General features: G+C 34.6%; 1 protein-coding gene across 2 annotated transcripts in view; it reads left to right on the plus strand.

Annotated features, from left to right (window-relative positions):
• The window catches only part of LOC114293441 (putative RNA-dependent RNA polymerase 5), a 29,525-nt gene extending 17,947 nt beyond the window's left edge, over positions 1 to 11,578 (plus strand). For both annotated transcript variants that reach the window (XM_082870441.1, XM_082870442.1), the window contains exons 9-19: positions 2,068 to 2,142; positions 2,245 to 2,316; positions 3,293 to 3,399; positions 3,933 to 4,081; positions 4,398 to 4,623; positions 4,952 to 5,177; positions 7,949 to 8,097; positions 9,198 to 9,360; positions 10,176 to 10,314; positions 10,955 to 11,124; positions 11,200 to 11,578. In XM_082870441.1, the coding sequence (XP_082726567.1) occupies positions 2,068 to 2,142; positions 2,245 to 2,316; positions 3,293 to 3,399; positions 3,933 to 4,081; positions 4,398 to 4,623; positions 4,952 to 5,177; positions 7,949 to 8,097; positions 9,198 to 9,360; positions 10,176 to 10,314; positions 10,955 to 11,124; positions 11,200 to 11,445 (1,722 nt within the window). In that variant the 3' untranslated portion in view covers positions 11,446 to 11,578. The remainder of the gene's footprint in view (positions 1 to 2,067; positions 2,143 to 2,244; positions 2,317 to 3,292; positions 3,400 to 3,932; positions 4,082 to 4,397; positions 4,624 to 4,951; positions 5,178 to 7,948; positions 8,098 to 9,197; positions 9,361 to 10,175; positions 10,315 to 10,954; positions 11,125 to 11,199) is intronic.
• The last annotated feature ends 2,233 nt before the right edge of the window (positions 11,579 to 13,811 follow it).

Here is a 13,811-nt window from a genome sequence, read left to right on the forward strand (position 1 = left end):
TTCGATCTCTAATTTCTACCCTCTAATTTTAGATTGAGAAATCCCCATTATTTCTCCTAGCTAGGAAAAGGGTGTATATTGAAAGAGTAGGTTCTGGTGGTTTGATAAGAGGTCAATTTATTTGCTAACATTGTCCCCGATTATATAAATATACAATAATAATTATCTTGTTTAATTGTCATATGGGAATGTAATTATTTATGTTAATATGTTATAATTTAGTCAAAAAGAGGGACCATTTTAGATGGATGCTTGTTAGAATCACATTCTTGGACAAGCTAAGATGCATTCCCTTCCTTCCCCCCTTCCTTTTTGAATGGCAAAGTCACAAATTCGTTTCCCCCTTGATACCCATGATTTAGTTGGAAAGGTTCTGTTAAGCTTTGTAGGCCAATTTTATGTGTATATTGTTTGCTTGTAACATAATTGGTGCACTATTGTTTTCCCTTTTTCAGAAATCTTAATGATCTTGAAGTTAATGAATTTGCTTCTTTGTTATCTATCCTTGAAGTGTTTCTTTGAACAATTCAACCAAATGACAAGAAGTTGTGGTAGGATTACTCCACCCATGTGATAAATGTGGGCCCTATACAATTATTAGGTTGGTTTATACATGTATTTGAGTTGGGATAGTAGAGTCTGGAATCTACTAGGAAACCTAATATATATAGGATTTGGTTACTTAATTATATAGAACTAGGATTCTCATGGGTAGATTATTATAAATAGTCATGTGGATTATAGGGTTTCTTTAAGAGAGATTGAGAGGTTGAGGTGAGGGAAAAAATAAAGATGCAAGGCATGAGACAAAAAATACGGTGGGCACCAAGGTGAGCAATGACTTAACTACTCTTGAGCATAAGTTCAGGTAGTGGTGTAGGTTTTGAGTGTTTTGGTCGTCTCACATGTATTCTCTATTTTGTTCATATAATGGAAGCTCTCACTCCGGTGGATGTATGCAATTTGGGCCGAACCACGTAAATCTATGTGACTATTTTTCTCTTTGGTGTGTGCGTGGGTGTGCTTCCGTTCGCGTTGGCGAGACATGATATAAATCCCAACAAGTTATGGATTCTCATTCATTGAGAGTTTTTCATGTAAGTCCTTTTCTGATAAGAAAATTGATGACCCAAATGCGCTGGTCTTTGATCGTCATAAAATGATTTGGAGTGCAAATGAATCTTGAAAGTTCTTTTTGCATGGATCGTGGCTCAGAAGATACTTAATACCAATGATTATTTTTATGAAAAGGAGACCAAATTGCTATTATATCCGCAATGGCGTCATGTGTAAGAGGGATGTAGAGAGTATTGATGACCTATTTTTGCATTGCCTACTAATATTGGCCCTATGGTGGAGAGTGCTTGTTGTTAGGGGCTTCCGTCCTATGACAAAGCCTTGGATCCTTTGGAAATATGTTATTGGGTTGGAAAGGAACTTTCAGAGTCTTTGAGATAAATTAGAAAAGATTGGGCGCTTATGGAATAATTTTTTTGTTTGGCTACTTTTTCAGCTTCAGTGCCTTCTAGTTTTAAGGGGATTCATTTATTTTTAACTAGTAGAGATTGGAGAACCATGTGTGATTTTAATTTTTTTGGTTTTTTCCCTTTCCCATTTGGTGGACTTCTTGTCATCCTTGCACCTTTTGTGTATCTCTTTCTTTTCTTTTGTGATAATCTTCTCTTTGTCATTGATAAAAATAAAATAAAATATATAATTGTATAAATAAAAAATTTGCATGAATGCATTTACAGTTTCTTAAGACTTTCTCAATGACAGATACAAATGTGGAAAGAAGGTATCAGTTTACTGCTATACAAGGTTACAATGGAGAAGGTTGTTAATATGTTTTAAACTAACATCCAATGAAAAGGTCATCAAAAGTTTGTTAATATATTGCATTTTCAATGTATGGTAGTGTGTGTGGATGGGTATGGTGCACATAAATCATCTCATGCAGCAGATATGACATTCTGTGCCTGTTGTGTTTGTTACTATTTCATGGCTGGTTACATTTATTGTATGTTCTTGCTAAATCATCTGGATTCTAACATTTTTTAACTTTAGAGATTTCTTGATCATGCCAATTGTGAGGAGAAATCACCGGAATTGAGAGGGTCGGAAGCTCATACCAGGGAGCCGGTATGTTTTTAATATTTGTTGTATGTTAATATGTTATTGATGACGTAATGTTTTTAATCTTTCTAATTAAGATTTTGGACTTGTCATTTGCATTTTTCACAGCCTTTGCTGATGCAAATCCGTTTGTTTTACAATGGACGTGCTGTCAAGGGCACCCTTCTTGTCAATAGAAAGGTATGTATTGCCAATTTTTTCGAATGTATTTTAATCTTGGCATGTGGACATATTTTAATTCTGGTGGTGCTGCTATATTCCGGCCTTGTCAAACCTGATTTAGTTCCTAACTTACTTGGCCATCCAAATTGGCTGGCAGCAATTGTGATGCTATGAAAAATTGAAAATATGTAGTTATAATTTGATATTTTATTTTTGTGGTTGAGGACGTTATATGGATAATTTTTAGTTACTATTTTCTGTATTTTTTTTTTCATTATTTGTTATTCAGTTTTGTGGATGAAGAATTTAAACAAATGAAATGAAAATATTATCATTTCCGCTTATCTTAATAGTTATAGTTTTCCCCCCGTCCTCCATCCTCCAAAGGCAAAAATCCTGGTTCCGTTCCTATTTTTTACTTCGCCCAAATCAAATGAATTATAAGGAATGGCAATAAGATTGGGTACCAGATGCTGCCACCCCTGCCTTCTTTACCCAAACTTGCTCTGCTCCCACCATGTTTGAGCTCACCCCGTTTTGGCCCATAACTATTCACAGGTTTCCTTACCTTTGTTGCCCTCACAACACAAATTATTCCTTCATATTTTGTACCACTTCACATAGACATGATTATTATAAACGAACTGAGATCAAATGATTGTGACTGTCAAACATGATGTCAGGGTCATAAAATCTTTAGAAAGAAATTTGAGAAATAGAAATCCAACCATTTATTTGACAGTGTGCTTTAGTGGCAATAGAGTTGTTGATGATGGTGGAGACGTGAGCTGTGGATAATAGGTTATGGAAAAATCAATTAGTTTCCTTATGTTCCAAAAAGGAAGAGTTTGTTGTAAACATTTTGTTAATCACTGTATTGTTGCTATTGACAATATTCTGACTTTTGAATTACAGGTTTAATTTTTTGCCTCTATTTTTTTTATTTTTTTTTTAAAGTTTTTAAGTTGACAAATTTCCTCTTAAATATTTGCAGCTTCCGGAAAAAACAATTCAGGTTAGGTCATCAATGATAAAGGTTGAGGCGGATTCAAGACTCTCAAATGTGCAAACTTTTAACTCACTGGAGATAGTTGGAATTAGGTATATATTTTTCTTGAAAATTGACTTAATACTGTGGTCATATATAATTCGAATGTCTCTTATTAAATTTTCTTAATTCAGTTGACATATTGCCATGAGGTCTTCCTTTACGACCACCAAATATGTATGAACACTACAATTAAGAAGGATTCTTGGATGTGGAATTTTTTTGAAAGCATATACACAAATACATAAAAACACACAATGAATCAGACATTGTTGGGCTCATTTCTTAGAATCTTAGGCTTTTTGGAAAATTTGTGACTTAACAATCACTATGCCATGTACTAGTAGTGGCACTTGATATAAATGCTCTACAACTTCAAATTGTCATTGTACTTGAGTTAGACCAGGAAATCTATCTAATTTTTACTTTAGGATTGGGGTTCCAAATTCCATAATTGGTATCGTAATAATACTTTAGGATGACAATAATTTATCATGATAGAGATAGGACATACCAAGTAAATTATCTTAGGTTTGGATACTATTGTTAAAATTGACACTCCCAAGTTTCATGTTTCATCTTCCAGCAATAAACCTAAGAAAAATTATCTGTCAAGAAACTTGATTGCACTTCTTAGCTATGGAGGGGTCCCAAAAGAATACTTTTTGGATATACTGACAAATACTTTGGAAGATGCTCAGTGTGTTTACTCCAATAAGCGTGCTGCATTAAAAGGTACTTTTCAAGATCCTATTTCCTACTGTAAAGTTGTTGTAAATTCTAATCCTATTTCTTTGCTTGTGTTGACATCAAGTATGGAGATTTTCCTGTTTATTAATGTGTTGATAATATTTTTTGGTTTTTTGTTTTATTTATTTATTAATTTTTCTTTCTCTTATTTGATGTCTCCCTTCTACATCTCCAGAATGTGATCCACTCCAATCCATTTTCCGTAATTTAGCCCCTTTTGTTCTTGTGTTTTGGTTTCCCTCTTTCCCATAATGGCTGATTCTTTCTAAGTAGTATTTTTGTAATGTCTTTCTTCATGCAGTTGCCATTAATCATGGAGAAATGGATGATGATTTTACTGTGGCACGAATGATTTTATCTGGAACTCCTTTGAATGAACCGTACATACAATATCGTTTGTCTGTGTTGGCAAAGGAAGAAAGAAAGGGGCTTAAAGGAGGAAAGCTTCCTATTAGTGAAAGCTTTTACTTAATGGGCACAGCTGATCCAACTGAAGAGTTAAATAGTGATGAAGTTTGTGTTATCCTGTATGTATATTCATTGCCAAGATGTTTATAATATCTAACTGTTACTTAGTTGAGCAAATTATTTGATGGTAATAAGAAGCTCAAAAAGTAAAAATTGAATGTCATGATATCCACTTTCCAAAGGCTGTCACGTATCAAATAATTTTGAACCAAAATTTCCGTGGAGACAGACACGTTGATAAATGAATTGTATTCATACAAGAATTTAGTTTCTTATGTAAGTAATTACAATTGAAACTTGTGTGATTATTTATGCAATTACATAAGAATTCAGAACAAATGAAGAAGATAATCATTTTATCTTTTTCTATTCTACTGAGATATGCAGGGAAAACGGTCAAATTTCAGGGCAAGTATTAGTGTACAGGAACCCTGGTCTTCACTTTGGGGATATTCATGTTTTGAAAGCTGTCTATGTAAAGGCCTTGGAAGACTTTGTTGGAAATGCCAAGTATGCTATATTTTTCTCAACTAAGGGCCGAAGATCGGTAGGCAGTGAAATTGCAAATGGTGATTTTGATGGGGATATGTATTGGGTCTCCAGGAACCCTGAGGTTGACATTTATACTCCATTCTTTTTTTCCTTCTTATTACTTGTATGTTTTTTCTTTCTTTAGATGTCTTGTTTTTAATTGAATTTTTTTATATTGAGGATGCTGACACCTAATAATTATCAACTAGTGGGTGGCACACATGAGCATGCAGTCTATTCATAATTCGAGAAAGCATTAGGGACAGATGGAACAGTTAGTTCCTTGAGGGCAAAAGAGGAGACTAAATTTTGGGTACATTGGGTTTTGAACTATTTATCTTGGTTTCTCAAAAATTGCAATGTGTGGGGGTTGTTATTAGTTGGTATATTGAATAGCTTGATATACATTGTTGGACTCATAAAAGCATTTTGGGACTAATGACTCTGACATTGTGTTGGAGCTCATGTTGGTGGAGGTCTTGAGTTCTAGTTTTTCTGTTTGCATTTGTTTCCCATTTGCATTATGCTTCTCTCTATGTATGTCTTTTGCATCTCTATGTGTAAGATGTGATTACATATGAGGGAAGGTGTTGGATAACTTCAGAATGACTTATATTATTAGGCCTATTCGCTAACAGCATAAGCTTTTGGGACTAGTGGTGATCTCACAGGTACTCTATGAGTCCAGAAGTGGTGCCTTGTCTGATTCATTGTGTGTTTTTACTAGCATTGCAGTTGATCTTCTTCTTCTTCTTCTTCTTCTTCTTCTTCTTCTTCTTCTTCTTTATTTATTTTTTTAGATAAATATTTTAATAATATTATGGATCTTTTCTTTTTTTGATGAGAATCTTCAAATAGTAAACCTTGTTATGTTGTTTGACATGAAGTTTCATCATTGAAATATTCTGGGACTCTTGTGGATGTAAAATAGTACTGCACCTTGCACTATTATGTGACATAGGTTAGCTTCAGCCAAAAGGATGTCACAGTAGCAATTCTAGGATACCTAATCTGTCACAAGAGGAAGCCAATTACTGTTTAATCCCCTGATTTCTATATTTTAGAGCAAAATCCCTATGAATTTAAGTATTAGGCAAGGGTAAGTTTTGGATTGATTTTTCTAAAAGGTTTTTGACTTCTTATTCCTATGAATTCATCCAAATGTTAGTGTGTTTATTGTGGGAGTTGAACCCAATATATCAACCTTGGACTGTAGGAGGTCTTACTTCTCAGTGAGGGCCTTAGACCATGAATTCTGAAAGCACTTAACAATAATATCTTTTTGTAAGCGTTTGGAGTATTAGATTATATTTGAGGTGTCCTTATAAAAAAATTTACTGCTATATGATTTTGTACATGCATATGAACCATATGCAGGTATAAAAAATTGCAGGTATATAATTCTGTAGAATACATACTTTGGTGCTATGAACCATATAACATTTGAAAATAGACACTCATGGGATCTCCCTTCACTCTACTGTCTAAAACCACAACTATATACTTCGTTACATGTCTATTCTATTCTTTTTTTCAACGCACATGCTGATTAAACATAAACATTGATGTTACATTTACCCGACTCATTTTGTCGCGTGATGTATATCTATGCTTGTATGTGTACATGTTCCTGTCTTTATGTACAGTATCAGTATGTTGTCCGTTTCATCTCATTGTCAAGGCAAACATTCCCTCACTGGTTGCTTACTTTTTAGATTATAGCTTGTATTGCATTTATGTGATTGAAGACTAAGGAGATTCTTCAATCTCCTGTCATTTTTGAAAGGTTATGATTTTTTATGCTCACAGCAACTATGGCGCTGTTTGAAAAGTTTGGGTTTTGGTTTTTTTTTTTGTTTTTTTTCACTAAAAGACAAATTGGTTACAAAACAAAAAAAAAACCAATCCAAACAAAATATCACATCAAACCCCATAATCATTTCACTTTTTATCTCACAAACATCACATCCAATCACAAAAAAACCCAACTATCTTCCCAAACACAATTTTTTTTCTTCAATAATATCCTACAACTAAAAAAACTTACAAAAAATCCACTTCCCAAACATCCACTATATAATTTAGATACTGCACGCAAGATTGATTAGTATTGCCAGTGCACTCAATGCTTGATTTATTGTTTATGCAGTTTGGTGGCTGCTTTGAAAATTCTTTTTTGTTTGTATTTTATTTGTGTCATATATGTTACAAACTCTATGCTAGTCTTTAAACTTTGAACCATATTCATCATTAGATTAGAGTCTTAATCCGTCTGCTGCGTACTAGTACTGCATAAATCTTTGTCCTTGTTTAATTCCAAGATTTTGTTTTCTTTGAATGTACCCTGGGTTCAGGAAATCTGGGTGCAACATACGTGCATTAGGTTCTCTGTTGTAAATTCATTTCTTTCGGCCTTTAATTTCCTTTTTATAGTTTTGATGTTTTTCCTATGGCCATGGTTGGTTGTATCATTGTATGCTTGGTAATTTTGTCTATAAGTTTTATCCTATCCCACTGTGTCCCCCCTCCCCCAATAGGATTGAGTTGTCCCCCATTTGTGGAATATAGTGTCCAATCCGGCCACACTACCCCGTTGTCAAGTTGTGCAACCAAATGTGGTATACATGGGTCCCATGGATAACAAATCCGATCCCGCCTCTTTTGTCTTGCTACCAAACGTGGCCTATATGTTGTCATTGGTCTTTGAGGTGGTCTGTTGTTGTTTTATTTTGAATGACAGATAATGTTTGCACAAAAATTGACGGAGAAGTTTATTTTATAGCTTGAGTATTGTCCGAGGTTGGTATAATTGAAATTTGTTCACAACTGAATGTTTTTGGTTGCATTCTTCAGCTGTTGAGGTGTTTCAAACCGAGTAATCCTTGGAGCCGTATCTATTCAACACCAAATGCATGCAACACAAAAAAGCCCAGTGAGCTTTCGGCTGAGGAATTAGAACATGAGCTTTTTCAGCTATTCAGAAGAACAAGGTTTCAGCGAAGGTTTGCAAATGCAGTTCATTAATCTGAAACATTTTGGTTATGCATAGTGGAAATTCTGTTTAATGCCAAAGTCATTTATTGTGGCTGTAATGTGTATATCTATGAATTGAGCCTACCCTTGTGCTGTGTTTGAACTATTGCTTGTATTATATCATTTCATTTTGTGATTAATTGAACTTTTGAATGTTGTTATGAGCATGCTACATGTCTAGTTACTGGTTGACCACTGAATTAATGGTTCAACATTTTGTAAGGTTATTTCTTTGGGCTGGGGTGTTTTTGAATTTTATGGTAAAGACTCTGGAAGTTATTTGTTGTGTGTTGGTGTCATAGCTCACGACCTCCAGAAACTGCAAGTTTGGAATTGTTTTTTTTTTTTATTTTTTATTTATTACAGATTGATTTTAATGAAGTTTGCATTCATTATATAAGAACTTTTGAGGTTTACCTGTATATGAAGCAGTAACCATCAGGCTATCAACATCTGCTGTAATCTGTGTTGATTTGCTAATGATACCTAGTTATTGTGACCTAGTCACTCATTGAGATGGTCACAAGAAGCTGACATGATGTTTTATCCCCCAAACCCACCTCCACCCCATATATTCTTTGTAATAATATTGGCTAACGTCATCCTGTTCCCAAATGGCACAGGAATCAAGTCGCCCTTAATTAAACTACTTGTGACTTGACTGGATAATCTAGTCTCAGATATGCTACTTCAGAGCAGTTTGAGGTTGAAATAGATTATGGACTCCTTTTTATTTGTAAACCATCTGTGTCCACTAAAGTTGTTAGTGCAGGCTCTTTTAAGCAAACCGAAAGGTTGTACCCAGTGCACAAGGCTCCCGCTTATAGTGGGGTCTAGGAGAGGTAGTAGGTAGGTAGACCTACCCTCACATTTTTGTGGAGAGTTTGATTCCCGTGACTAGAGCTTGTGCCATTGCACTTGGAGTGGTTAGCATAGAGCTTATCATTGCTCCAGGACACGACCTCTTTATTTGAACAAACCTGTGTTGTGCTGTTGACTTGTCATAATGAGAAAGACCTAAGTTTTTATCCATGTTGCTAATGTTTTAAAGTACTTTTTGCTATTCCAGTTACAATATGAGTGTGGCTGCTGATAGTTGGCTGGCATTTATGGATCGGCTTCTTATATTGGGGGACAGCAGTTCTGATGAGAAGGACCGCATGAAAGAAACAATGCACCATTTGATTGATATATACTATGATGCTTTAGATGCTCCCAAGAGTGGGAAAAAGGTTAGTTTTGAAACTTCTATATTTTCTAGATAAAGATTTGAGCTTTAGATGTGTTAATGGTCTGGGGTCCCTGTTTTACTTTCTTCAATTATGGTGCACCTGGCTATGACTTTTGCAATTCTCCTATGTATACTACTTGCAATTTGCCCCCAACATTTCTGTGTCAGACTCACTTCAATGCTCTTCCTTTTGTCTTGAGCTGTATGTGGATTTCAACTTTCAAGGATCCTGCTTTTATGGTATAGATCAGGTTACTGTCAACCAGCTACCAACACTGCTGAAAATGATTATCCTGACCATTTGTTTATGGTTGTAACAATAAAACAAAAAGGGCTTTGAAATTAGGGTCATTATCTTTAACATCTATGTGAGTGACAGGTCGTGCCTTGAAATCTTGGTTATGGAACTGATAATACTAGTGCTGTGTTGAAATCTTGAATAGGCACAATATCTGCTCTGTCGGAAGTGTGATACTTATCTGGTTTTGCCACTGCTCAGTGGCATATTAGATCCTCATGATTTTGAGGTTTCATAGGTAAATAATGAAAAGCAGCGCGTTATGTGGAGGATGGGATTCTATTAAGTGGAATCGATAGTCATCTTAACTGGGCATCTCAAATCAGTATGATAATGTTTGACCTTAATTAACAGCAGGATTCTAATAAAGAGATTATTTATTGGTATTGGAGGTGGTGCGTTGGGGTATAATTGACCGTTGTATATTACAGAAAGTTTCAATTTCAGAAGATTGGTTTAATTATGATCTTGATGTTGGCAATTCTTTCCCTTAACCTTCTATTTTTCTTTTGAAATAGGTTGTAATTCCAGACGAAATTAAGGCAGAAAAATTTCCACATTACTTGGAAAAGCCAAATAAGTATAACTCTACTTCTGTTTTAGGACTTATTTATGAGAGGGTTGAGTCATTTCAATCTCAAGATCTCTCAGCAACAGGTGAGAATTCTGCCAATCATCCTTGCACATATTTTTTTTGTTTTTTGTTTTTTGTTTTTTGTTTATATTTGCAAGAGTTCTTCAAAATATTGGGCCCATTTGGTGTAGCATTTTGTAAACTGAAAGTTAATAATCATAAAGTAGAAACCAAAACACCTCCACCAATTTTCAGATTATCAGTTTTTTCTCAGCTTATTTAATAAGCAATTTCTGTCTAGTATCTTGTAAGTAGAAGTTGAACCCAAAGAAAAAAGAAAAAGTCCAGCAACTCTAATGGGCTCTTCAAATGAGACTTGTTAGGCAAAATAGCTAGTTAATTTAACTTTTTACTGTTTCAATGGGCTCTCTAAATGCATAGTTAATTTAGCTCCCTCTTTTTTAGCTCTATATTTAGAGAGCCATTGAAGGCTCTTGAAACTACAAGGAATCCTTTATTTTATTTCCCTCCATCTCTAGCGCTAATGTGGCATACCATAAAACAATATCAATCATAAATTAGTTTGGATAGGTAGATAGTAAATAAAATATGACTAGCATGAAGGAGCTCGTATAAGCTGCTGCACCAAACAGCCCATTATGTGGTGGGAAATTTAAAACATAGCTTGCACAGAATTACACCTATGTTCATTGTGCTCTCTAGATGTGGAAGTCTGGAAATTGCCTTGTTTCGATGTTGAAATCCCCACACCCTACATGAAGTTGTGGCATGAGAGGTATTCTGAGTACAGACGTGAGATGAGTGAGGCTATGAACTTAGACGATGAATTAAAGAACGATGCTGCAAATGCAGTGACGAAGAGATATAAACAGGTGATGATCAATATATCATTTTTTATACTCAATTTATATCCAGCAGTTTATTGATTTAACATGTTTGAATTTCAGTTGCTATATGGAGCTGCCGCATTTGAAGAAAGTCCAAGGAACAGTGAGGATATATACAATGAGGCCCTCGCGATTTATAACATAACTTATGATTATGCAAAGAGGAATCGAGATGTCAAGAAATGCGGCTTCGCTTGGAAAGTTGCAGGTTCGGCCCTCTTTAAGCTTCATGTCATCAAGCAGAGTCAAAAAACAGAAAATCCCATAGTTTGTTCGCCATCAGTTTTACGTGAGGTGTTGAATTAGAAGACTATACCAGCTGTGTTCGTAGAGTTTCATGATATGAAAATGTATTATGTAGTCTAAGTTTGTAGTGTGCATGAATGTCACAGACTAATATGATCATGTCAATGTCTAAGCAAGTTCAAATGCGTGTAAATGTGCGTTTGGTTTTCTTTTAGAATTATGATTCTAATAAAAAAAAATTTAAACTCTTTTTAAAACTTATAATTAATCACTTAAAATTTAATTCAAAAATTATTTTTAAAACTCATAACTAAATACATGATTCAATATTTAATTTAATTTTTTTAAAAAATTCAAAATTAAATTATTTTTAAAACTATTTTAAAAAAAATTAAAAATATTTTTTTTTATTTTGTTTTTTAAAATCATAATTTGAGTGTAGAGTCGTATTTTGAGTTATTAGTTTTGAAAATGAAAAATTTATTTGGTGATGAGTTTAAAAAAAGTTTTGAGATGTATTTTGAATTTTGATTTTTCATGAGAGATGGTAAGGTACGGCCGACTCTAGAATGGGTTATGACTGTCCTACCGAGAGAGTAGAAGGCATTACTGACAAACCATCCACCATTATAGCACCTACACTTTCAGTTGTATTTTGTAATTTTTTAGATTTATTTTTTTAAATATTTTAAAAAAAATAATTTTATTTTTTTAGGATAAATATTTTATATTTTAAATGTTTATTTATTTATTTTAATGTGCATTGTATTTTATATATTTGTGTGTTGTATTTTTTTAATATTTTAAAGGGAAATTTGGTTTAAGGTCATTCTCCCACTTTTCGTAATGGAAGAGATGCACAAAATTATTTTTTGATGTCTAAGGCCTCTAAACATACATCAGATAAATTTTAATCCTTTATACTATCTTCATCATCTGACCCACTGCCACCCCCAACAACCCGACTCTCAGTCCTCCTCATCTTCCAACACTTCCCAAAGTTTACCCAGTGGAGATTCCCGGCTTCGTTCTCCTCCTCTCCTTCCCTCTCATCGCAATCGCATACATCTTCGTCTCCGAAGCCCTCGCGATCCAGGCGTTCATCTTCATCTCCTACGCCGGACTGAAGATCCGCGACATTGAGCTCGTCTCTTGCGCGGTGCGGCCGAGGTTCTTCGCGGCGGACGTGAGGGCCGAAAGCTCATGTGCAAAACCAACTTGAGCAGTCCGATGCTGAGAGGAAACGAGCATCTGTTCATGATAGAATGAGGGTACCTGTTACTTACGACGATCTGGTTGGAGAGGAGGATCCAAAAGAAAAATCAACCTGATCTGGGAAGAACTGCATGTTTCTGTGGTTCGAACAGTTTTGTGAATTTTTGGTTCTCCAATTTAAATTCCTTTCCAGCATCCTCTTTCTCAGCTACCAAGTTAATAGAAAACATATTTTGCCTATTCTCCAAGAAAGGAGGTGTTTGTGTTTGGAACTTTGGATTAGTAAAAGGATTTGAGGAGAGAGAAGAAAAATGAATGGAAAAGTGAATGAAGTAGAATTTTTTTTTTCCCTTCACTTTTTCCATCAACAAATCCCTACATAAATCTATTCTCCAAACAAAGCATGAAGGGTAGGGGGAAGAAAATAAATGAAATGAAAAATCAGAAAGAAAAGGAGAAACTGCTTTTTGTTAGTTAGTACATATATGGTTGGTTCTTATTTAAGAATCCCATTGAATTGAATTGAGGTTTTTTGTTAGTTATTTATCTTCTTGATGTATACAAAGTTACCCATGATGTTAAAGTAGAGAAATTTGCCTCCATCTCTGGCATCCCAATCACAGAAATTGGAATTTCTCTAGATTGGAGAGGAAGAATTTCTCTGGTTTGGGTTGGAGAGGGAGAATTTCTTTGGGTTAAGTGAATTTCTCTGGATTGGAGATGAGAATTTCTTTGGTTTGTGAAGTCAGAGAAATTTCCTAGATCAATGTACAATCACCAAGTTCTGTTCATAAAAATACAACTTTACTGTAAATAGAGAGAATTTCTATTATTTTTTATAATCATCTTAAATCCTGAATGTGTCATCTTCATCACCATCATCACCATCATCAACGCTATTGAACTTGAAAGTTTTGCTTCAAATATAACGTATACTTCATCACTTATTTCACTGTGTAGAGCAATAGAGGACGAGGACAACAATTCTAGTGAGACCGGCGTTCCATTAATAAGTTTATCTGTCTTGTATTAACATTCTCGGTCATTTTTGGTCGTTCTTGTTTCGTTCGAGCTGTTCGGTACTGGTTTGCTGACTGTTAGAATTATGTTCGGTAATACAGTACTGAACATAATCCTTTCGTTCAATACATAGGTTCCGAACATTAATGCAGATAGTCAGTTATGTAATTTTCTTTGTTAAACTAACTTAG

The sequence above is a fragment of the Camellia sinensis genome, chromosome 5 (assembly GCF_055761805.1).
Source record: "Camellia sinensis isolate YWXY chromosome 5, ASM5576180v1, whole genome shotgun sequence".
Taxonomy (NCBI): domain Eukaryota; kingdom Viridiplantae; phylum Streptophyta; class Magnoliopsida; order Ericales; family Theaceae; genus Camellia; species Camellia sinensis.